At 34.8% G+C, this 25,265-nt stretch overlaps 1 protein-coding gene across 2 annotated transcripts in view; it reads left to right on the top strand.

The window, feature by feature from the left end:
* The window catches only part of Sytbeta (Synaptotagmin beta), a 109,000-nt gene that overhangs the window by 21,854 nt on the left and 61,881 nt on the right, over positions 1 to 25,265 (top strand). For both annotated transcript variants that reach the window (XM_069050203.1, XM_069050201.1), the window contains exon 2: positions 9,483 to 9,676. In XM_069050203.1, the coding sequence (XP_068906304.1) occupies positions 9,485 to 9,676 (192 nt within the window). In that variant the 5' untranslated portion in view covers positions 9,483 to 9,484. The remainder of the gene's footprint in view (positions 1 to 9,482; positions 9,677 to 25,265) is intronic.

Raw genomic sequence — 25,265 nt, 5'->3', positions numbered from 1 at the left:
AGACTGGCTACGAAAATGGGATTCACTTTTCCATTGTTGCCCAAAAAATGAAATGGAATTGCTGGCAACATTGGCTTTTTTTACGTAACCATGCTTTCAAAAAATGTTGGTTGTAGCCGATTAGGATATATTGCAAGCTAATGATGCTGAACTCTTACAGCTGCTGTTCTACCAGAGCGATCTTCCGACCTTCTTTAGCAGGATAATACCATTTTATGATACTTATTCGCTGCTCAGTATTGAAATTCATAATTTTAAATTGCCAGTGACGTTGACAATTATTAAAAATAGTGACGATTGCACGGAATATTGAATTCGATGTTGCCATTTAATTAAATATATTTTTTGTTCCTCAAATTTTTTGTAAAAACCGCGACATCTCTTGGCAATATGAAAAAAAGTGACTCCAATTTTCGTAGCCACTCTGTATTTCCTTACGGATTTTGTCGTTATTTAAAATTTTCTTTGCTTAGTTTTTAGTTAAATATACAGACGAGTCAAAAGTTTGGAATAATGAAAATATTTTCTTTCCCCTTGAACTTTTCCAAAAAATTCGAAGGCTAATTTTATTTTTTTGAATGAAACAATTTTCAATCATTTTCAGTAACATGGGTGACTTTTGACGTTTGAATCGATTTTGAAATGTGAGAATCGCCCTCAAATGTCACATGATTTATATTGACAAATCACAACTCCGAATTGTTTAAATAGCAACCAATCACAATTTAATTAAGTGGAAATTTTCCCTAGGGAAAATTTCCGATATAATTGACCTAGGGAAAAAATTTTTCGGGCGATTCTCTTCCGAATATACCTCGGGACAGATATATATCGCCAGAAATTTTTTCTTGCAGTCCAACACTCGTGTTTGTCGCTCAAACTTACCCTCGGGCTGGCGCCCTCGTGTAATTTTCTTGCTACAAACACTCGTGTGTGAGGACTGCTCGAAAAAATTTCCGGCAATATATCTGTCCCTTGGTATATTATATATGAAAATAAGGTGACAGTGAAATTTTAATTTTATACCACAAATTCCATAAAATAATAATTTCTTTAATCAGAAAATGATGGTCACATGATATTTCGTTATTAGTAAAGTAATTTTGACATCAGCAAACTAAAACAATAAAAACAAAAGATCAAAGTAAATTTTCAAACCGATTGCCACTTCCTTCTTGGCAGTAGGTATACTGATCATTTCTAGAATCAGAAAGCAATATTTTGGAGAGCTCTTATTTCATCTCGAATTTTTTCTTCCGGTTGCTCAATTTGGCCAATTGACATAAACCTTGCTTTTAATATAATTCCAAAAGAATCTACTGGGGTAAGATCAGGCGACTGCGGAGGTCACTCAATAAATCCCTTTCTGGTAATCCTTAATTATGCACTGCTTTGGAAAGATTTTCATTTTGGATGTATTATGTTTATGTATAACGAAATTTAGTCATGTGAGAATTATTTTCTTACTAGCTGACCCGACAGAAATTGTCTTGCCCAAATTTCAATAAACTTGTTTGTAATCGTTTTGTGAATTTGTAAAAAGCGAGATGAATTCTATCGGCGGTACACTGCTGAAATACTGGAAATGTGTGATGTGTCTGGAATGTGATCAACTTGGAACCATGCGGTTTTGTTCAAAAATTTAAGTCAAAATTTCATGTCAAACAAATACTAATGTCTTTTCTTCCATTAAATTTAAAATCTCAAGGTGTTTCATTTACATTTCGATTGCAAGATCGATGTTCAAGTAAACAATCAAAACAAAGAAATGAATTGCTATGAACTTACAACAGAATCACAATTCAATTGAAAATAAACAATTCAATCAATTTTTCGTCACTATGTAACCGATTGGCTTGATTCACAATTTGACAATCAGCTGTCAAATGACATTTGAGCACGTAGCGAAATAAACTGGAATAGAAATAAAACAACAATATTTTTTGGACAGATCGCGAAACAACATAAAAATAGAAACAATAGTTATTTACACTACGAGGAGGTACAGTTAATTTCAAAATTATCGAGTACACCTCAAAAATCAAGAAATCGATTTATTACAACTTTTTCCCCATGTAAACATGCCTTTTTGAAATTTTAGCGTCATATTTTTTATATAGGTTAGGTAAGTTTGACAACATAAAATGTCGCTGATATTTTAGAACACCATAACATAGTCTGTTTTATCCTCTGCACGGTGCTCTTCACGATGTTATAATATTGGGCTACCCTCCGGATCGACCACCCTTCTTCTAATTTGGAAAGAGTGAGCACTTTCGTGTTTTCGGTTACATTAGGAATTTTGTTTGTCAAAACTGACATTGCTAATTGACAAAAAATGTAAGTACATTTCGCACTGTAGAAAACTGGGTGTACTCTATAATTTTGAAATTAACTGTAGGTAAAGATTTTGTTCACGCGAATTGCATGGAAGTGAACAAAAGCGGCCTTACTCTCGCGGGCCTTTAAAACGCTCGTTTCACTCGCGTTTTAAAATGGCCCACTTGTGCAAAAAAATGCCCAATTTACACAAGAACTCATTAAATAAACTACTATTTCATTTTGCAAATTTTTGGCACTTACTATGTTTCTGAAAATTTTTGAATTTAAATTCGATGTTCCATCTTCTCTACCTACTATTTGAATTTGTAAGCCAATTAATTTATTTTTCGTGCTTCCGGTCGGAATTCGGTAATTTGTAGATCTCGAAATCGTCCAGAAACACATGCGTTGCCGGCCTAGTCCGGCAAAACGTAGGGATTTTGAGTTGTCATCGGTTTCGGTTGGTACGTGTCAGAATTCTGTCAAGCGTCAATGTTTGTTCTGTGGATGGCTCGTTAAAAATGTTTTTCTATTTATAAAAATGTACAAACTACAAAGAAGCAATATTTAACTAAAATTAATTAATTAAAATTACGTTTTGAGCCACTTCTTGAATATGGGCTGGTGTATTCATTACACCAAATGTTTCAGGAAAATGTCGAAAACAAAACAAATTAATTAAATCCAATAAATGTCAGGAAACAAGAGGGATGTTGATTTTAAGATTTTTAAGTGTTGCAAACACAAAAAGAGTCCCTAATACCAATTATTAAAACAAGTACTTTAACTTCCATTTAACAAAAATCCGCAGAAGTCGGCACAAAAAAATTTTGTGTATCAATTGTCCAGAAAGTATCTATCGACAAGTACTGCAAACCGTACTCATGCTCGCAAACGTGCAGTTTCTGGCCTTGTGATACAAATAACTATTTCGCAATTTTGAATTAAAATAATGTCATTATAGTTGTCATTTTGAATTTCGAAGTAGCCTTCTTTTTTTCACCTTACATTAAAAAAAAAAACAGTATCGAAAAGTCTTTTCGACATCGTATGTCGACATAGTAGGGGAGAGTAGCCTAATTTGGACCACTTTTTAAAAATTTGCAAAAACAGTATCAAAATCGGTAATTTTTATTTAATGAAATACAAAAATAATAACTTTAGTATGTTTGCGTAGTAACGAAACAAATGAATGTATCATTAACAGAAACAGCATTTAGTAAAAAAAATATGAAAACTGCCTCATCATATACAGGGTGTCCCAAAAATGGCGTACTAACGGTGCACTACGGTGTAGAAGAGACTACCGTAAACGTCAGAAAAATGTTTAAAAAATTCTATTGGACTTAATTGCTGATTTGGCGGTCCTTGAAAGTGGCACTTAACAGGAAAATTATTTTGAAATATACGTATTAAATTGTCATGACAGCTACCTCTAATCGTACATATTATCACAAAGTACAAGATTACTCACTACCAATATCTAATCCTGCACAATAGTGAATTTAGAAGCTTTGGAAATCGAAAAAAAAATTTTAAATCCACTACGGTAACATTGCAAGGTAATGATGTACGAGTACATCTTTGTTAATAATAAAAATAATAATAATTAATTTTTTTGTCTGAAAAATGTTTTCCATATTTTTTTCGTGTACATTTAAACATCCTGGATACGGTAGTAAGTAGTTAGTACGCCATTTTTGGGACACCTGTATCAATATCATATCGATCCTTTCATCATTTAAGCACATTTTAATTGACAACAAATATTTTACAATTATACAAAAAAGAATTGTCAAGTGATTTACAAAAATGTCAGAAGTGTCCAGATTTCACAGTAAATGAAGGTATCAAGCTATAATTGGATAACGTATTATTGGCTGCATTTAAATTTCGTTAGGGTCGGAATGTTATGCGAATCAGTCTGTATAGCCTGTTTGGTCGAATTTCAGTAAACATTTCCAAATTTAAATTGAAACAGGTATATGCAACCCAAAATACTTTCGTGCATCCAGATCATCTGAAAGTCTAGGTTTGGAAATACGTATCAAAATCCAAAGCCTTCTTTGATCTAAATAATTGTTGATTGCACGGTATAAGGCTTCATTGGCTCAATCGTTACCTTTCGTGGGGTTCTATCACAGGTTAAAATATCTGCACAAGTCACTCTGTAGATGGACAAATGGAAATTTTGGCTGATATTACTAGAAACAGCATATTAGATGAGATACGCAAAGCCGGTTTTTGAATGCATTTGGTGATGTTTCCTTATTACATACTAGAACTAGACAGTTTTAAAGGACATAATTTGAATACAGAAAACATGGTCGGCCAGGCTTATGCTGGAGCTAGTGTTGTGAGTATGACTGTTATGAGCGGTGGAGTAAACCGAGATCACAGTTTATTAAAAAAGCTATCAGGAACACTAGTCGTGAAGTTTTCGCACCTTACGTTCATCGTCCTCCACATCAACTAAATTTAGATCTCTCATGTGGCACGGAAATGTGCTTCTGTCAAAAGTTGGAATTTTTTTTGGTGATGTACAAAAGTGCTATAATTTTTTTAGCTATTCTCCTCAACGTAGATGACTCATTTTGAAAAATGTCTATTCGGTGAACTTGAGCGTGATGATGATGATGAAATTAGCAACGAACAATCATCGCATCAAGGATTTCAAACTTTAAAGGGGCTATCTGCTACAAAATGGTCTGCAAGGGCAAAGGCTACATCTGAATTACTTCGAAATTTTAATTTTAATTTAAAATGAACATGAGAACGGATGATAATTTCACAGTAAAGTTCGGAATAAATTCGATAAAACTGTAAGTATTAATTTCTGAGAAAAATCCTGGAACCGGTCAACTTTGTTTTTAAAAAGTGCATATTGTTCAGTTGACAGCTAGTTATCTTCTAATAATGACGTCATCAATCATTTTTTTAAATGACAACCCACGTTTTTTTCTTATTTTTCTGGTACGCCTTCATACTAGCTAAACGATCAATAAAAAAAATTGATACCTTACATAACAATTTTTTTTGAGAAAATGACAAATTTTACTTCAAAAAATATAATTTAATTTTTAACGTAATTTTTTTTCAATGGGTTTAGTTACAATCGAAGGTTTATTTTAATAAACCAAACAATGTAGAAAATTTGCGACAGAGAATTCGCGCTGAAATAGAACAAATAAGCCCAAAGCCCTGACATTATTGAGCTCAGTGCACAAAGTGTCGGTGAGTGGCAAATAGTTGGCGGGAGGCAATTTCAACATTTGCGTTAAATTTTATTGTTAACCTTAGATGTTTGTTTGTTTTTGTTTGAGGTCAATTACTTAAAATTTTTAAATTAAAAATTAAGTTTAATTTTTTAAGTAAAATTTGTCATTTTCTCAAATTTTTTTTTATGTGAGGTATCAATTTTTTCACTAGTCGTTTAAGTAGTGGGAAGGGCTTCCATAAAAAGATTAAAAAAAGTGGGTGTTGTCATTTAAAAAAATTATTGACAACGTCTTTATTAGGTAGGATATGACAAGCCGTCAACATAAATAACGTACTGTACAACATGGAGTTTTTAAAAACAAAGTTGACCTCTTCGAGGATTTTTCTCAGAAATTAATACTTACAATTTTATCGAATTTATTCCGAACTTTAGGAACGCAGTGTATGTATTTAATACCTAAAGCAAAAAAAGATTGGCTATAATGTGGAATGGATGAAGAAGAAACGCACGTCGAAGAAAAAAAAATCAGGATGAAAGAACTAAAGATATTAATTTAACGTTTGATGGGATGGTAGCCAAACTATTTGAAAGAATTGTAGGTTTAGAAGAAGTTACAGCACATTTCACCTTTCTTCATTCATCATATGTAGGTATTTGAAAAAAAAATCTACATAGATAAGAACATAGTGAAGAACGAGTTGAATACAACGTTTCGTTTTTTTGTTCGACGAGCCCCTTAAAGGCTCCAAATCGCTTAAAACCTTTAAAATTAGCTTGACGTTTCGTTTTGACAAGTTGTGACATTTATCAGAATTCAGAATCCGTTCACATAGGAGAAAATTTTCAAATTCTGACAGTGTCGAACAAAAAACGAGTATAATATAGTTACTATTTTATCTACTTTGCTTGACTAATCCCGGCTGCTCAAGCTTTCATATTAGACTAGGGACTTTCGCGTGGGTTGGTAATAGACATTTTTCACAAAAATGTAAGATTATATTTACTAAATTTACCTCATAGCTTCATTCGTTACCTTGACGCCTGACGTCAAACGGCTGATGTTACCAATATAACAAAAGCTAAAAGTTACCAAAAACAGTTTAATAATGTGCTTCATTATTAAACTGTTTTCGGTATAATAATGAGCCTATTTATAACTCAGAGTAGATAAAATAGTTATTTTTAGAATTTGCGTCTCTAATAGGTCTATTATTGATTGTATTCAATTTGGAGTAGTTTATGGCTATCTATTAAAGCACTCGTAGTTTAATAGATCTCTAAGAAAGTTTTTGTCATTTACACCAAAAAACTTCCAATATTAATGCTCAAACTCTACTTTTTAACATCTGTTGCGGATGTAGTTGCATCCGTTACCTTGAATTACCAATTAATACAAAATTCCCAAAAATTTGCAAATTTATTTTTTTTATTTAAAAATTAAAACAAGGGTGCAAATTCTAAAAAATAACATAAAAAACTCGTTTTATAAGGGCATTGGCGCACTCGTCCGATAGAAAACTCCCCTACGGCTCGTTTTCTACATTTGGGACTCGTGCGCCAAATCAATCCTTATAAAACTCGTTCTTTAATATACTATTATGTAATAAGTGAGTAAAGTAATACTTTTTTATACGAGAAGAAAAATTTGCCGTGTGTGCCGCCGTGTAAAAAAAATACTTTACTAACGAGTTGCATACAAAAAATGTTTGGTGTCTGTCCGTTATTAAATGCAAAGGTTTTTTCATTCATCTGCGTTCATAAAAAAATTTTTTGTTCAACACTCAGAATTTTAAAAATTTTAAGCGATTTGGAGCTTTTAAGGGGCTCGTCGAACAAAACAACGTTGTATGCAACTCGTTCGTGTGTGTTAATTGGACTTTTTTGGCATGAGTGAGCCAGTTTAAAGGCGAGTGAAACGAGAAGAAAAAAAAACGGAAGAAAACTACGATGTTTCGGTTCCGTGGACTCATCCAGGGTTAAAAAATATTATAAATTGTGCAGTGGCTAATTAGATACCTGGAAATCTAAACGGCAGTATGAAAAATGTTACAGTGACTTTGAAACTGGTGTAACAAGAAGAATGTGAAAACCGTGTCGGATAATGTTGCATTGGCTTACCTATTTACTGGAATTTATTTATTGTAGCAGGTTAAGTTCTGTTATGATAAGTTGTATCATCTGCTCGATTTTAGGTTATTTTAATCGTGGAAATATCAGGGGCCGTGCGAAGATACAAATAAACCAAGATATCTGTTGATGATATTCAGGATTAAGGATATGTTAGTATACTAGTTACTATTTAGATATTTCTCTTTTTGATTGGTGAAAAATTAACGTAGTTCACACGTGTCTGTTGTGGATCGATAATGGGGATCTTTTTTATTGACTCCTCATGCCATTTGAAATTAGCGGGAATTTCAAACCGGATGAAAATTCTGTACTAGTAGTGGCCGTTCCTGACACAAAAACTGGCATAAATCAAAATTTAACTGTAACCAATCTAGATTTTGTAAGATTACACTGCAAATAGGCAGATAGATATGTTGTAATTGTGGTAATAAATAAATATTGAACTGACTTTTACTTTTACGGCCGTCGTCAAGGCAACGGCTGCGAAATTCAATTTCGCGGCCTGTTGTACGTACGCGAAGTGCTCATTTCGCGTACGGTTGCACACAAAAGCAATTTGTAAGCCTTTAATAATAATTTTCACAGGAGAGCATCTCATCTTATACGTACTATTACTAATAGTGATTTTCTACTTGCGCACTCTGGCCACGTGAAGGTACATACAGTGAGCGGCAAAAGTATGGAATACATTTCTTAAAAATTAAACAAAATGTTTTTCAAAAAAATCTTTGGACAGGTCAATTTTAGTTTATAAAAATACATATTTTAGTACAAAATAAAATTCCAAGCAGTCATTTGTTTTCACTTTTTTAAATGGAAACCCCTTATTTTTTTTCTTGATTCTAATAGCCCTTTTAATTGTCTAAATTCCAGTATAAAAATGTTGTTACCTTACATAAGGAAATTTTTGAGAAAAAAAATAATAAAGTTGGAAAAAATAAATTTTATAACGAATAAAAACAAGTCAAAAACTGTGTTAGTAAGTACTTAAAATTATGGAATTAAATGTTTGAATTGCCATCCCCCAGCTTGTTGACAATAAGCAAGTTTATGAAGAAATTCCCCGTTTTAGTTTTATTCCAGCACCCAATCAAAATTAAAATTTCTATACGTTGTGTTTCTGTTAAATGAGTCATTTTCGAAAACATTTTGTAAAACAAATAACACATACGAATGAAATTGACAGTAACATTTGACTGTTTGATTTATTGACTTATTTTTGTTCGTTATAAAAAAATTTTTTCCAACTTTATTTTTTTTTTCTCAAAAATTTCCTTATGTAAGCTAACAAAATTTTTATACTGTCGTTTAGACAATTAAAAGGGCTATTCGAATCAAGAAAAAAAAATAGGGGGTTTCTATTTAAAAAAAGTATCGATGACGTCATCACTCGAAAACATATGACTGCTTGGAATTTTCTTTGGTACCAAAACATGTATTTTTATAAACTAAAATTGACCTGTCCAAAGATTTTTTTGAAAACAATTTTGTTTAATTTTTAAGGAATTTATTCCATACTTTTCCCGCTCACTGTATAATATCTACGGTGCGATCAATTAAAAAATAAATCGAGTCGGCGTGTTACCTATGGCCAACCCATGCTATAGCATAGGCTCCAAAGCAAACTCGATTTATTTTTTAAATGATCGCTCGGTATAATATTTATACCTATATTTAACATTCTTCAACTCGCTATCAGCCAGTATTTCTAGAGCCCTCCACATACGTTGACAAAACTTCCTTCACCTAAATTCCTCCGCAACGAAATAAAAACGGAACGAAATTTTTAGTTTGTTTCTTATTTTCGCAGGAATGGTAGCTTCTGCAGTACTTGGTGCCGCTGCAGGCACCGGAATGGCCCTGTTTGTGGCTATGACGATTGTTATTTATCGTTATTACAGTCACCGAAGAAAGGTCAAAGAATGGGACTCGTTAGATCGAATGCCGTTTCCCAATACTCCCACAAAGATTATCAACAAGCCAATTTATGCTGTCGCGCAAACGGTAAGTTCCAAATTCAATCGTGTTAGCATTTTTATAAAAATCAAAGTTCGCATAGATAATTTTCAGCACAAGAAGAACATTCGCCCTGAAAATTTATGTTTCTTGATTAAAAAATTATAAAAGTTGAAACAAGTTTCGCGAAGAGATGTAGGCGGGTTATTTTTTATGCTTACGCTTGAATGAAGTTTTAAAGTTTGTATCCAAAAATAATAAACAAGTTACTATTATATATATATGTCAGCGTAGAAAGATTTTATACAGTAATGATAAATTATCGATAGCTAATTAATAATAAAAAGGAACTTTTAATTAACTGCTGTTACAGTTTGTAAAATCTTGACAAATGTCTGAAAATTCTATTACACGACTAATTAAGAAGTTACAAATGGCAAATTTAAAAAATATACTTTATATTTATGTTTGCACCACCATCAAAAAAAGCAGTTAGTTTTTAATCAATATCATACTTCTAATGTGGAGTTTCTTTTCACAAGTGAAATAAAGAATTTTTCTTGAAAATCAAAATTTCAAGGCTATCTTGACGCTGGAAAGATTTTTACCTGGCTAGTACTGTAATAGTAATTTACGTTATAAGTCCGGTAGGTTACAAGTACTACCGGATGTATATCGTAATGTATTTTATTTCATACTGGAAGTCTCTTGTGCATCATAATTTTAATTCAAAAATTAAAAAATCACATTATTTTTCACTTTTCAATGTCAGATTTGATGGATAAAAATAAAACAGTCCGGTAGGTGTTGCTTAGTGACACTTTCCGGCTCTGATACTGTTATATAACTCACCTACCGGACTCAAATTGATGATGTAATCGAACATCTAGTGGATAGTATGAAATAAAATTATTACCTGACTTCCTATTACATTACTAGTACAAGTAAAATGTAATGTGGGTAATAAATCTTATACTAGGGAGGCCGCAGTGTCGGCTACATTATAAGGAACGTCATTTTCTTCTTCTAACATGTCTAGTTTTTTATTTATCAAAACACTGCAGCCCAAAATATAAAAATAAACTGCAAACTGCACGAAATGAAAACTAATAAAACTGCTTGTTCATAAATATTTTTTTTCGTGCCACCATGGATACCGGAACCCGACGTTTTTTGACAGACGTGATTAGGTAGTAAAATTTCACATTTTTACGAATATATTTTTTTAATTGTGCGGTTTCAGGAAATTTTTTATACATTATACGTCATGAAAGTGTGTCCACATGACTTGGAGGCTTTAGGCTTTAAAGAGGCACTCGGACGCTACGCTACTATAAGTCAACCGAGGGGAAAAACATGAATATCTCCCGTGGTGCATACAATATTTTATTTTTTAGTGTCTATACTTAAAACTTAAAACTTTCTTACAAACATTTTGCAGGGAAGATTGCGTGAATATATGGTTAGATACAATGGCCAGCTATAAAAACTAGCCATCACTTTTCTGTCACATCAAAATGCAAATGTGTAATTAATGCTTTAATGACACTGACATTTAAATGATGGCTAACTTTTTTTGCCGGCCACTGTACTATAAAAAATTCCCCGAGGGAGTTATGAGTTGTTTTTCATAATGTGTATCTATGACGAAAACAAACAATATCGTGTTACTAAAAAATAAATAACTATTACTTTACAGTTTATTGTAGGAAACTCTATTTCATACTTTAGCACACTTGCTGTTAAGCAAATTTTGTTTAATTTGCTACATTATCAGTTTTATTGCCGTATTCATTCATTTTACTTTCATTAACTTCAGCTTTTGTCTTTTATCTGGTTACCTAAATTAGAATTATATTACATATTATACTGTATGGTGATAAAGTAAGGAACAAAATTTATAATTGCGTTATTAAATGTTTTCAAGCAAAACGCTCGAACAGGTCGAGTTTATTTTTTAATTAGCCACCTTATGGCATAAAAATTTTACTTATGACGTCATGTATTTTTCATCCAAAATTCTTATGTTAGACAAGGATATTTTACTGCCTTGGGGTATTAGATGGACTTTACATCTGCGTTTATGTGAGGCTGGTTCCGACTGGTTCCAATACGATGGCACAGAATAGAGAACAATTGTTCTCTATTCTGTGACGATGGCGTCCCCGCTCCTCGATTTAACCCCTTTGGATTTTAATTTTTGGAGCCACACGAAAGATTTGGTGTATGAAGTTGAAATAAATACAGACGACCGACTCTAGGAAGCACAGCAGACCCTGTGAATCAGATTCGTAATAACCCAGAAATGTTGAATTCTGTTTAGGAAAATTGGTATAGTTTGTCCAGCGAGAGATTGGTTAACATAAAAATCACTAAATTCTACGTAGAGAAAGTAATATCTAGCGCACGTAAAATTTGAAATAGGTAGCTCGGTGGCCTCATGGCTGTCGGAGACAGTGCTCCGAGGTCGCGGTCCCGGCGCTAGTGGGTTCGAATCCCACCGAAGGGGGAGGATTTTTTCGAAGGAAGGAACCTCCGCCGGGCCATGGATGTGTATGGTATGTCTATCAGGGGCTGACGGTAGGGTGGTGGAAGGAAGAGCGACACTCTTCCGACACCACCGCGAGGTCAGCAGGGTTCGAATCCCAGACCGGATGGGCCTCCCATGGATGTTGTGTGTTGTTGTATTCGTGTTGTGTCGTCCAAAAAAAGGAGAAGAGAGAGGGTGGGCGTGGGTAGCCGGGGAAAGTACCCCGGAGCCCCGCCGCACCACAGGAAAGATGACAAAAACAAGCCGACCGTAAAAGGTACCTGATAGGCCAAGTAAGGTGAAAGGGGAAAAGCTAAAAAAAAAAATTGAAATATATCCTTCAAACAGTAACATTTTTTTGTCCTGAAATTATGCTCTAATTAATGTATTCTACTGCATTTTGTAGTGTTGGGCTACAAGCCTACAATTTAAAATCTCCCAATCACTCGCTGGAGAAAGTTTACCGGCGTACTCAAATGTGTATATCTGCCAACGGAAGGCACATAGAAAAATCTAGTTTACAGTTACCTTTTATTAATTATTATTCTTGGTTAACGTAGTACAGTTTACAGCCACGGAATTTCGTCAGTTATTTTATTGTCAATTCGAAAAAACTTGTGTAGCCTAAGCTTTATTGTCATTATGAGTGAGTGTCATTCAAAATTTTTGTGACAGAAATTCTGTTACGCACAATAAAAATCAAAATGTCATCAGTAGCATCCATGTCAAAAATCCAATTGAATGACAATGACTGACGAAATTCCGTGGCCATGACTGTACGAGTATGTAAAATGTAAATAATTTAATCAATACATTATTTTGACTGTTTAACCACTAAGACGATACTCTTATTACACAGTTGTTCCACAATTTTGCACACACTAGCTCTACATTATTTGCACTTTGAAGAACACCACTTTATTTATTATTCATTTATCATTTATCTCAAGCTACAAAATCGGCTTTTGTACCTAAATAACCTACTGAATTATTGCACACAGGATACAGCGTTTTCAATAAATGTCATTAATTTTATTCAATTTGTCAGATTTGTCACAAACGATTCAGTTATGGTTGCTTAGATACTGTCATCCTTACAAACGCCAACAATTAATTTAGCAGATTATATCGGGACCAGCTGTATATACAGGGTGTTTTCGAAGTTGAGGTGTTCCTTTTAACCTGTGATAGTATGCGTTGTTCTAAAGAGTTTTAGCCAAAGTCACCTTAGTAAAATGTGTACGGCAATGAAGATACAATAAGTTATTTTTTTTGAAATTTTTGAAACCGGTCCTGCTCAAATTTGCGCTGATTTGTTAGAAATTAGAATTGACAAAAAAAAATCAAATGAGCATGGACGTTAATCAAATATACTGTCAGAGTTGTCATCTAATTAGTCGGAATGGTTTTATCATTACGAAAATAATGAGCTCACAGATATGTTGCTAATGAATGGGCAATGTTATCACGTTATCAGAATGCAGCTGCGGCGTCCAGAGAGACACCAGTTAGTTATTAAATCTAGGACAGCGGAGAAATAGACAGGACCGGACTTAAAATTTTAGAAAACAATAAAAATATACAATCAATTATCTCCCTTAATACAAACATTTTACTAAGAAGATTTAGGCTAAAATTCTTAAGAATAATGTATAGTATCTCGTGTTACAAGGAACCCCTCAACTTCGAAAACACCCTGTATAAAATACCGTGAGATCATTTAAATTTATAAATAAAGTAGGCTATGACTTTTGGATTAAATTGACAACACTGTTGAAATTTGAAAACTTGATTTGAATTGTCAAAAGGGCGTTTTAAAATTCAATACAAAATATCAAACAACGACTTAACAGTTGTATCCAAGCCGGAGGAGAACACTTTGAACATTTTCTATGATTTATCAATAACACTGTATTATTTTCTAGTGCTTCATTTCTTTTAAATTAAAACAACACAACAGTATTGCCAATCTAAGTCAAAGCCCACTTTAATTATGAATGTGAGTTTTTTTTCGTAAGTTGGGAATATTTTTACAAAATTACTTTGGCAAATCTGATATCTTAAATAGTGTCAACTAGGCGAATCCGCCTACGTTTATGCAACTATCAGTACTCTCACATTAAAAAAGAATTGACAGCAGAATAACCAACAATAGTATTACCAACCCATGAAAAAAAGACACAGTCATTTATAATCACCCAGTACTTATTGAAGAGCTACTTCGGGCTGCAACATTTGCAACAAAAAACTCGCGAAATTTTTTAATTTGCTAAAAAACTGTTGACATTAATCAAATTGTGTCACAAAACTGTACAGAATTAAAAAATAGTTTTAGTTAATGGATGAAAATGCGCAGTTAAAGTTGCAATGAAATTATGTTCCAGAGCGCCGGGAAACTAGCAATTTTATTACGTATTGCGTCATTTCATTTCATTTGAATATCTTTATAACGAGCCACCTGAAATGTTAACAAGGGTGAACTGTTTTAATTAGCGATTACAGAAAAATCATTCTGATCTAAAACGCAATTTCCAATGATTAGCTAGGTACTTCATTGGATTTTTGTAAAAGTTCTGGGGCACATTTTTTAAATATGCACTTATTTTAAGGACGCGCATTTGTGTAGTTACGTGGTTTATTATTTGTTTCCTATTTTTTAAGTGCATGATGCACATTCGAGAGTAACCCTGAATTAATTTCTTTACAACTTATGATGATTTTATTCATTCATCACCAGTAAATTTCATACACAAGTATACTCCGTACTCTGATAGATTGCACGTTTTTTGACAGAAGACAGACACAGAAACTGGTTTGGCGGGAATTAATCTGCAGGGATACAACGGTTTTCTACATAACGTGAAACGAGAGTTTAGTATTTTTCACTGCTTTATGTTTTGGAACTAGAATTTAAAAACGTGCAATCTATCACCGTACGGAGTATATCAGCTCATTATCATTCAAATAGGTGAAACCTGTTTATTACGCATCAGAACTACATAAGTTTACTTACTTTCTTATTTGTGGCGTCTTTGTATATTAAGCTTATACCTACTTATAATATAAATAAGTATGTTTAATTTCTTAGTTAAATTTGATGACAAAATGGCTCAAAAAAATCATGAAAGACTTTTGTCGTTATTTAATTCAAAATTAAGTCATTCTGACAAGAACCTCAATATCTTGATCTCAATTTAAATCACAAATGGCTTTCGCCAACCTGAAGAAAACCGATATGATTTTGATCAATGGCGAAGCCCGTGGACATTCAGAGCCAACATGGCAAATTTACGGTGAAAGGTTACCTCAAAGGATACTTCAATGCACGAACCTTTGTTAACGTTGTGCAGCATCTTCGTGATTTCGAGCGTTTCCACATGAATAAACGCGATCTTGCACGTTGGACGTCAATGAGAAGATCGTATTTCACTTGCAGAAGAAGAAATTCTTCATGAAATTGAAAACCAGCCACGAACAAGTACTTGGCGTCTTGCAGATCAACTGGAAGTTTCTCAGTTTGTAGTTCGGCCTAACCTAAAGGAGCAAGGCTTACATCCATATCAAATTCAAAAAGTTCAGGCACTGAAACCAGAGCATTTACCTTTTATGTTTCATTTAATGCTTATACTCATAATTACAGTCTTTTTACTTTGTTGTTTAAGTCTTTGTTATATTCTGAATAAGTTGAAGGCAATATTTTATCATCACTTTACAAATTTTATCAGAAATTCATGATGAAACTCAAAAAATGTTAATAAAAAAAATCCAACATAACCTCGAATGACATAAAACGTTGACTGTTTTAGGTTGGTCGTTCGTCAAAACTGCCCGCCAATTTTTCAGCGATTTCTAAACAACTTGATTCCTTTGATTCTCTTGTAAACTATTAACATTTGTAGATAAACTCTGTCCACTCATAGATTGCTTGACATAAATGTTACTAAAAATGTTCAGTTACGCTATAACAAATAGATCCGGCACGAAATTTTAAAAAATGGAAAGAGCAGGTTTACACGTGATACACATTTTCGAAATTCCGAAAAAGCTGGCTATTGAAATTAAAATATCCAGCTTTTTTCGGAAATGGCTAAACACAAGCAAGAGATTATTTGGTAATTGTTCACTTTAACTACTTCCGGAATTTTCGCGTTTTTTCTGGCTAGACAGCCTCAGGGCGTCCTCCTAGATCGTTTCCCACCATTCAAACCTTGTGCAAATGCCTTTTTTCTCTCTTGTTGTGTTTCAAGGTCGCGTCAAGGTCGCGCCAATGTCTTAGTATAACTGAAGGGTAAGGAACATTCATTTGCACAAGGTTTGAGTGGTAGAAAACGATGCAGGAGGACGCCCTGAGGCTGTCTAACCAGAAAAAACGGGAAAATTCCAGAAGTAGTTAAAGTGACAAATGGCCGATTATTTAATATGTACTCCTATTTAATGCATGAACAAAAATTACCTCTGTATCATTTTCGATGTTTGTAATGTTACTTAAAGTGTTCATAATGCTGGATTCTTGAGGCACGCACTCACTTCACAAATTTAAAAAAATCAACAAAAAATCGCAATGGAAAAGATCAGAACAGCAACACGATCAAAACGAATACCCTTTAAAACCAGAGAATCGCAAAACAAAGCTCTAAAGATGAAAAATCGCAAATCTAAATGCTTAAACCACTTGACAGAACTGACAATTTCAAATTTGAAATGTCATATAATTTATTTTTCGCTGGGGTTTCATAACAACCAATGAGAATCAGTGGCGCGAATGCTTCAAGATATTACCAACACAATCTACAGCGTGATCAACAATGACTGAGTCTGTTGGGTGTTGGCAATGAAACAGTTGAAAAGTGCTGGTGTTTTTTGTCTCGTAATTCGCGCTGACTGAATTTTTTAACTTGAGACGACATTAAAAACATTTTCGGTTATGCCGGTTATGTTTATGCTATTACAAAAATGAACCTTTGATGGTAAATTTTAAATTTGCCAAATCTCATTGTTACCAACAGACTCAGTCATTCTTGATCACACCGTATGACACTTTCTTAATATTTTAATCTTATGGTTTGGGGATTTTGTTATCTAAGGATCACGGCTTCCTAGATTAATAAGAGTCGAAGCCTCTAATACGGCTGGTCGAGTTCATCAGTTGCAAGCATTTTTACTGTTCCTGAGAGGGCGCCACTATACATTTGTGTATTTGGCTGCTTAACCGCGTACAAATCTCATTTTAAAAAGAATCGTAATTTGTATGTTACATACACTACTTCAAAAAGTGGATTATTGATTAAAAAAAACATTAATACGATTTTTCATTAATTTAATTTAAATAATTTACGTTTTTTGGTAGAGGCCGCTACTATACTTTTGGCTTTTGAAGGAACAGACAGTTCAAGGAACTCGACCAGCCGTATTAGAGGCTTCAACTCTTATTAATCTAGGAAGCCGTGCTAAGGATATTTAAAAAAATGCATTCTATCGGTGGACGTAGTCTATAAGGCAGTTTGGATTATTTTGCCTATTAATAACCTCAATTTTGATTGTTGTGTCAATTTTGAAAATGGAATGTCAAATTTACGAACAAAACATTCAAGAAGTTTTAAAAATCAGACAAATGGAATAGAACGAGATTTTATTAATAAAAAATAGAAAATAAATAAATAAAAACTATAAACTTAATAATTTTTCATCGTTCATATTGACAAATTGTAGATTAATTTGACAACTTAATTCATACATTAAAAACCATTACCATTACCATTACCAAAAACCATGTCATTATGACAGCGAAAAAAGTTTGCCCTAACTTTTCCAGCGACAAAACGGAACCTAACGTTTGAAAGCGTCTGATTCTAGTAGGTCTGCATCATCGGTCTCTAGCAACCCTGACATGACAACCAAAAGTGTAAACAATTTTTTCTTAAACTTGCGTTGTCAGAAAAGTATCTAATCTGTGAAAATGTGGCGATTTGGAGAGTCTTCGAGTGGAGAAATTGAAAAAGCCATCAACAATAATGTGCCTTAAATTGTCTTACTGAATTATACTCAAGCTTTTTTTGTGGGTCGAAGTAAACTTGCCATTTATAATTCGAGTTTTGTTGCCTGGCAATTAAACTCAAAAAACTGCCAGAGGCAGTTTTTTTCGTTAAATTGCCAGGCAACAAAATTCTCATTGAAATCTCAAGTTTACTTCGACAAAAAAACCTCGTGTAATTATAAGTGACAACAATTTCATCATTCAAGTGTGACAATTTCAATAAAGCATGCTTTAGAGTAATTTTTTTTATATGACAAAAAAATTATGTGCAAAATGTAATGATCGCAATAGTACAAGATAGTACATATATAGGTGTCCCAGAACTGCCTCACCAGAGAAAAATATAGTATTTGGGTAAATGTGATAATCTCAATTTTGAAAAAAAAAAGTCCCATCTCAAGCGATAATCGAGAAAGGACTTCCTAAACTGAACTAATCAGTTGAGCACGATCAAGGTAGGGTGACCTCAATTTTGCCATGCCGCGATATTCCACACCAGAAAACCTCAAAACTCCAAGTAAACTTTTCGCTGATTGTTGCGATATCAATACATAATACAATACAAATAAGGCATGGTAGCTGTGCTGTGCTGTGAAGTTCTAGCTTTTGAAGGTGTTTTATTCACAGTAAATCCTCACTTTTTTGCATTTAGTGTTGGCTATTATTTAGAGTTTGTTACCGTTGATCTAATCTCTACGTTGTTTTGATTTTTTTCCTCGCTTACTGTTTCACTCACTTTTTTCTGGTAAGTACGCTATCGCTAATAACCGGTTTCTATCTCTAACGCGGGTGCCAGCCGATTGTTGCGATCTTGCTTGCACCCATACATTGCAGGAGGCGTTTATATATTTCTCTAATCACTATCTTTTAACGTTAATAATTATCAGTTGGTGGTTTTTTTTTTTTTTTTTTTTTTTTTTTTAAACATGTGATAAAGATGGGTAAATGTGGTAAGTGTAATCGCTCCATTAGCCGTCATGACGATTACTTATCTTGTAATTCTACTTGCAAGTTAGATTATCATGTGAATTGTTGCGGGATAGATGATGACGAGCTAAAGATGTTAAAATCGGCTGGAAAGGCTAAGAATTGGAAGTGTAACTGGTGTGCATCGACTAGTCCCACACAAAACAAAGTTAATCCTCTCGAGAATTCTGGTTCATCGGGTTCTCGGCATCAGTCATCTGTGCAGCCAGATTCAGCAGATGATTTTTTGAAAAAACTGGGTGTAGAGATCATGGATATTGTGCGAAGCTGTGTAAATAAGCAGATGGTTGTCCTTAAAACTGAAATTGATACACTTAAAGATCATAATGTTTTACTACAACATGAGGTTAAAAGATTGAACTCATTACTTGATGGTACAAGTCTGAAGGATGAAGGTAATGCAAATGTTACTCATTCTCAAGTTTTGGCTCAGAATAAAGAACCCCAGAGTCAACAAACCTTTGTTATCAAGCCAAAAAATAAAAATCAAGATAAGTCTCAAACAATAAATGATATTCTAAGTGGAGTTGATATATTAAATCAAGATTTTCATTTTAGTAGAGTTAAACAAATCAAGGATGGCGGTATTTTGGTAGGATGTGACTCGATTTCAAAAAGATTGCTGTAGAAAAACTATCAGAAAAGTATGATATTCACGAACCTAGAAAATTATTGCCCCGAATCTGTATTGTTGGTATTTCTGATATAATTCCAGAAGATTCAGTAATTTCATATATTACAACAAAAAATCCTGATATTTTTGATACTAATTCGGTTTGTAAACTACTCAATTTTTCTGCATTGAAAAAGAATGATAAAGTTTTCAGGGCTGTTTTGCAGGTTGATTTAATGACTTACAGGAAGGCTCTAACTAGAAGTCATCTTATTGTTGGTCTCGACACCTGTAAAATTTTTGATGCAGTTGAACTAACTCGCTGTTACAGATGCTGCGGCTACGGTCATACTTTTCGCAGTTGTAATAATGCTTTGGCGTGCTCGAAATGTGGAGAAAAGCATAATACTAAAGAATGTCAATCCGAAATTCTTCGATGTATTAACTGTATTAATCTGAATTCACGTCAGAAGGGAGATATTGATACTCGTCATTTTGTTTGGGAATCTGGTAAATGTGTATCCTATCAGGAATTACTGACTAAAGCCAAAAGAGATGTCTTTGGCATTTCAGCATAGCCATCACCTTCTTTCTCACCTTCGCGAGTATTGGTTGATGAATCTCATTTACACGTAAGCCCAGTAAACCAACGCAAATCGCACTTGTCGGTCTATTACCAAAACGTGCGCAGTCTAAGGAATAAATTGACCGAACTCTACAATGGCATTATTTCATCAAAGTTTGATGTGGTTATTATCTCGGAAACATGGTTGAATGACTCGCTCTTGGACAACGAACTATGTAACAGTTCTTATTACATTTTCAGATCTGACAGGGATTTTATTACTTGCCAATGTTCTAGGGGGGGTGGTATGCTTGTTGCTGTGAGTACCGCTTTTGTTATGGAAAGAATTGATTTGAACAACACGGATTTTTCTCTGTTACCGAATGTTGATATTGTTTGTGTAAAAATATCAATTCCCAAGACTTCAATTCTTTACATTTTTGCTCTCTATGTCCCACCTAACTCTTCTATTGATGTGTATGTGAAGCTTTTTGATAGCTTTGAATCTCTTGACTTTGTATTGAATAAAAACGTTATCATTATTGGCGATTTCAATATCTCTCATTATGTTTTGGCTTTAAGTGGCGTCCAAGACAACAAATCTAGAATATTTCTTGAATTCTGTAATTACATGGGTTTTCATCAGAACAACAATATCGCTAATGACTTCAACAGAATACTGGACCTAGTTTGCTCGAACAAGAAATGTGTGGTTAGCAAGGCCGTTGATATATTGTGTAAAGAGGATGTTCATCATCCACCCCTTCACATTCTATATGCTTATAAATATGACACATCAGTTAAAGGTATTTCATCTAAGAAACAACATTTTAATTTTCTAAAAGCTGATTTTGTTGCAATAAACAAAAAATTGTCTGACATTGACTGGTCTTTTCTAAAACCTATATCTGATATTGACGTTATGATGGAGGCGTTTTATAGCAAACTGAATGATATATTTAGTATTTGTGTTCCAAGATCCCTACGTTTTTACAAATCGAAATATCCCCCTTGGTTTAATAGCTCAATCGTTAAGCAGCTGAGACAAAAACATAAACTTTGGCTAATATACAAACAAAGCAAATCTCCTTTATGCTACGATGAATTCAAGTCTATCAGAAAGATTATCAAGTTAGAAATCAAACGTGCCCATTGTAAATATATTTTACAAGTGGAACAAAATATAACAAAAGATCCTAAAAGTTTTTGGTCTTATATCGATTGTATTAAGAAAAACAATTTTATACCTACTTACATGACTTTCAACGACAAGGAACTGCAGACTCCTACAGACATAGCAAATGGTTTTGCTGATTTCTTTCAACAAACTTATACCTCATCTTCCACAGCAGTTTCAGATAATAATCACTTCGATATGTATTCGCGCAATTCCGGCTGCTTAACTATTCCGACTTTTACTGTAACTAATATGAGTGATGCAATAAAAAAACTCAAAACTAAAAAATCCTCTGGCCCGGATGGTATTCCTGCTTTTGTAATTAAAAACATTTGTGACAATATTACAACCCCACTTACTATAATTTTTAACCGTGCGTTAAGTTCCTCGACATTTCCTGCTGTTTTTAAAAATTCAATAATTTGTCCGATCTATAAAAAAGGTGATAGAAAACAAATTCACAATTATAGGCCTGTGGTTCTGCTGTCGAGCTTTGCTAAGGTTTTTGAGATCTTACTTCACGATACGTTATCCCCCTTCGTGAAAAACCAGTTATCGAACTTTCAACATGGCTTTGTGAAGGGCCGATCTACTGTTACAAACTTATGCAGTTTTGTGCAGTTTGTGGCTGATTGCATGAATGATCGTTCTCAAGTTGATGTTGTATTCACGGACTTGTCGAAAGCGTTTGACACAATTGATCATCCAATACTGTTAGGAAAACTTTCCAAATTTGGACTCTGTACCAATTTTGTCGAATTTTTTAGGTCATATTTCAGTGGTCGTTGTCAGTATGTTAATTGTGCTGGCTTTCAATCACACGTGATCAATGTTTCGTCTGGTGTACCGCAGGGCTCCATTCTTGGACCACTTTTGTTTAATGTCTTCATTAATAATATAGCGGATGTTGTTGACTCTCAAATTTTATTATATGCTGATGATTTCAAAATTTACTCAAGAATTGACCATGCTGTTGACTGCCTGCGAATGCAGGATACCATTGATGAAGTGGTAACCTGGTGCAACAGCAATGGTCTAAAACTAAACAAGGATAAATGCTGCATTATGTCATTTACCAGAAAGACTCAGCCTATTCATCATCACTATACTCTTGACATCTCAGACCTACAACGCTGTACAAAACATGTTGATCTAGGAATAACTCTCGACAGTAACTTGTCCTTCTTAGATCATGTTGAGGGCATGGTTACCAGATCGGTTAGATCCCTTGGGTTTGTCATCAGAAACTCTCGGAGTTTCAATAATACTGATACTGTGAAACGTTTGTATTTTGCTTTCGTGAGATCGAAATTGGAATATGCTAGTGTGGTTTGGTCTACTGGTTATAAGTCACAGATTGAGGATCTTGAGAAAATACAAAGACGTCTTCTAAAATACCTGAGCTTCAAAGTTGATGGTACTTATCCAGAGAACGGCCATCCACAACACGACCTGTTACGTCGTTGGAATGTAGACAGTCTTTTGCATCGCCGCGTTTGCCATTCCCTTATTTTTTTACATCGACTAATTAACAACGTCTTCGACTGTCCTGAACTGCTGGGTAAAATTAATTTTCATGTACCTAGGCTGGCATCCAGAAATCAGTTGACTTTTTATATGGATACTCCTCGCATTAATACGCAAAAATTTTCTCCGCTCTACATGATGTGTCATAATTCTAATAAGCTACCTTCCCTCGATATTTTCAACTGCACTATTAGAGACATAAAGGGGATGTGCTTCAATACAGATTAATATACTGATTTTGGTTTTTCCTACCCTCTAATTGGACTACATGTCTGTTGGGTGGTGTAATAATAATAATAATTATTATTATTATTTTTGCTGTCCAGCCACCTGCCCGATTTGTTAGTAATTCTCGTACTTGAGGAAATTAAAAATTTTATAAGTCGGTTATGTGAGCTGCAGGAAAATTTATTTTGATCATCTTGGAGCCTCTTTTGCTGTCGCCCTGTTTTCTATGGGAAGGCAGTTCTGGGACAGGCTGTATATCCCAAACCTCATTTGTTTGAAGGTACATCATTTAGGAATGTGACAAAGTGCTGGAACTAGTTATGAAAGTCATACTTTTTTCATGAATTTGCAATTTGCAGAGGGCGTCCTGCTGAGTTAATCAGGCAAATGAGTGAAAAATGAGACGTGTTGTACACATTATTTTTTGCATATCGCTGTAAGTTGAGAAATTTGGCTTAAAAGGATTTATGAGAAAAAAAAACTACCCAAAGGGGCCGGCCACAAACAAACTCTCCGGATCGGGGAGCGGAATAGGAGAGAAAGACGGATAAATCTGGGGACAGTACCACATTTATTTGGTCCTGCTTACAGGGGCGACTTGCCAGATTTCGGCACCTCGCAGGGTGCTGTACAGTGGAGTACCGGTCGCTCCTCGCTCAGTTTTTGCGGTCTTCGTCGGATGGTCCAGTGGGGCCGAGAAGTGGACTCGAGAAGGGCCGTACAAGTTACTAGCAAGTGTTATAGTCGCCTGGCGGAGCTCTTCCGGAGTCGGGGCTCGCCTTCTTCCTGGCCGGCGCGGTGCCCGGTGGTGCCTCCACGAGGTGGCGCGGGGCTGGTGGTGAAGATGTCGGATGATGGAGGATGCTGTAGGGTGATATAGAATGATCTCGCGTGCCTGAGTGATCTCGAATCGTTGAGTGATTGAATCCTGAATGATACAATCCTGGAGATTGGATGATAGGATCCTGCTGGTCGCCTTCTGTCGCGAATTACCGTTTTTGATCCGTCCCTGGACGTCATCGGGCCCGATCTCGCAGCGGATCGTGGTTCCTGTTTTCGCCGGTCGATTTAGCGGTCGATGAACCTTCGGCTCCAGGACGCTATTTCACACGAGCGCCGGGACACTGGTCCAACACGGCTAGTAGTGCGAGGTGTTTCGTTCGACTTTTTGCCGAGAAAAGAAAAAATTCGAGCCGTTGCGATTTGCCTCGCCGCTCTCCGCCGCGCCGGGTTGAAATGGTTTTGGCAGTGGCGGCTGGTACAGGAGGGGCAGATGGGCAATGCCCCCCCAAAACAAATTGTAAAAATAAGGATAACAATAAATATAAAAATCGTTATATTATAGTCTATTCAAATATTTAAATTGTAATAAGTTCGAATCGCCTTTGTAATGTGACAATGGGTGCATTTTGTACTTTGCGCGCCGCTCAGCGTCATTTGGATCTTGCGTTACAAAAGCGCCTCGCGGCGTAGGCAAGCACTAGCTTGCCCCGCTTCGTTTATTTTCCCCCACGACGTACGACGCTTCTACAAGTTCTCCGAGAACATCATGTTAAAAAATCCCTATGACGCCGATGCCCATCTCTGTGGGCAAGGGCGACTTTGCCCACAGCGAATAAGAACACATAATTTACCGGACTTCATCGAACGTTGAATTGTTTTTAGCTCGATTGCATCCGAAGTTGTGAATTTCAAATTTTAACGAGATTAACGAGATTTTAACTGATTTACAAGTTCGCAACACTTGTCGTCTAATTCTTAATCAAACGTGTGTTTAGTGCTTTTATTTTCTGCTTTCATTCTGCATTAATAGTAACATTAGGTTTCAGTCGTGCTCTACGTAGTCGTGCTATTTACGAATATTATCATGAATTCCGTTCAATCAATTAAAAATTTAAATACCGCCGTTGGACTTGGATTTGAAGAGCGGAAAGAAATTAAACAGTTGGGTCCACCTCGTCCAAACCTGAAAATTT

The sequence above is a fragment of the Tenebrio molitor genome, chromosome 6 (assembly GCF_963966145.1).
Source record: "Tenebrio molitor chromosome 6, icTenMoli1.1, whole genome shotgun sequence".
Classification (NCBI taxonomy): domain Eukaryota; kingdom Metazoa; phylum Arthropoda; class Insecta; order Coleoptera; family Tenebrionidae; genus Tenebrio; species Tenebrio molitor.
The sequence above is the reverse complement of the archived record's forward strand: the minus strand, read 5'-3'. Positions and strand labels throughout refer to the sequence as shown.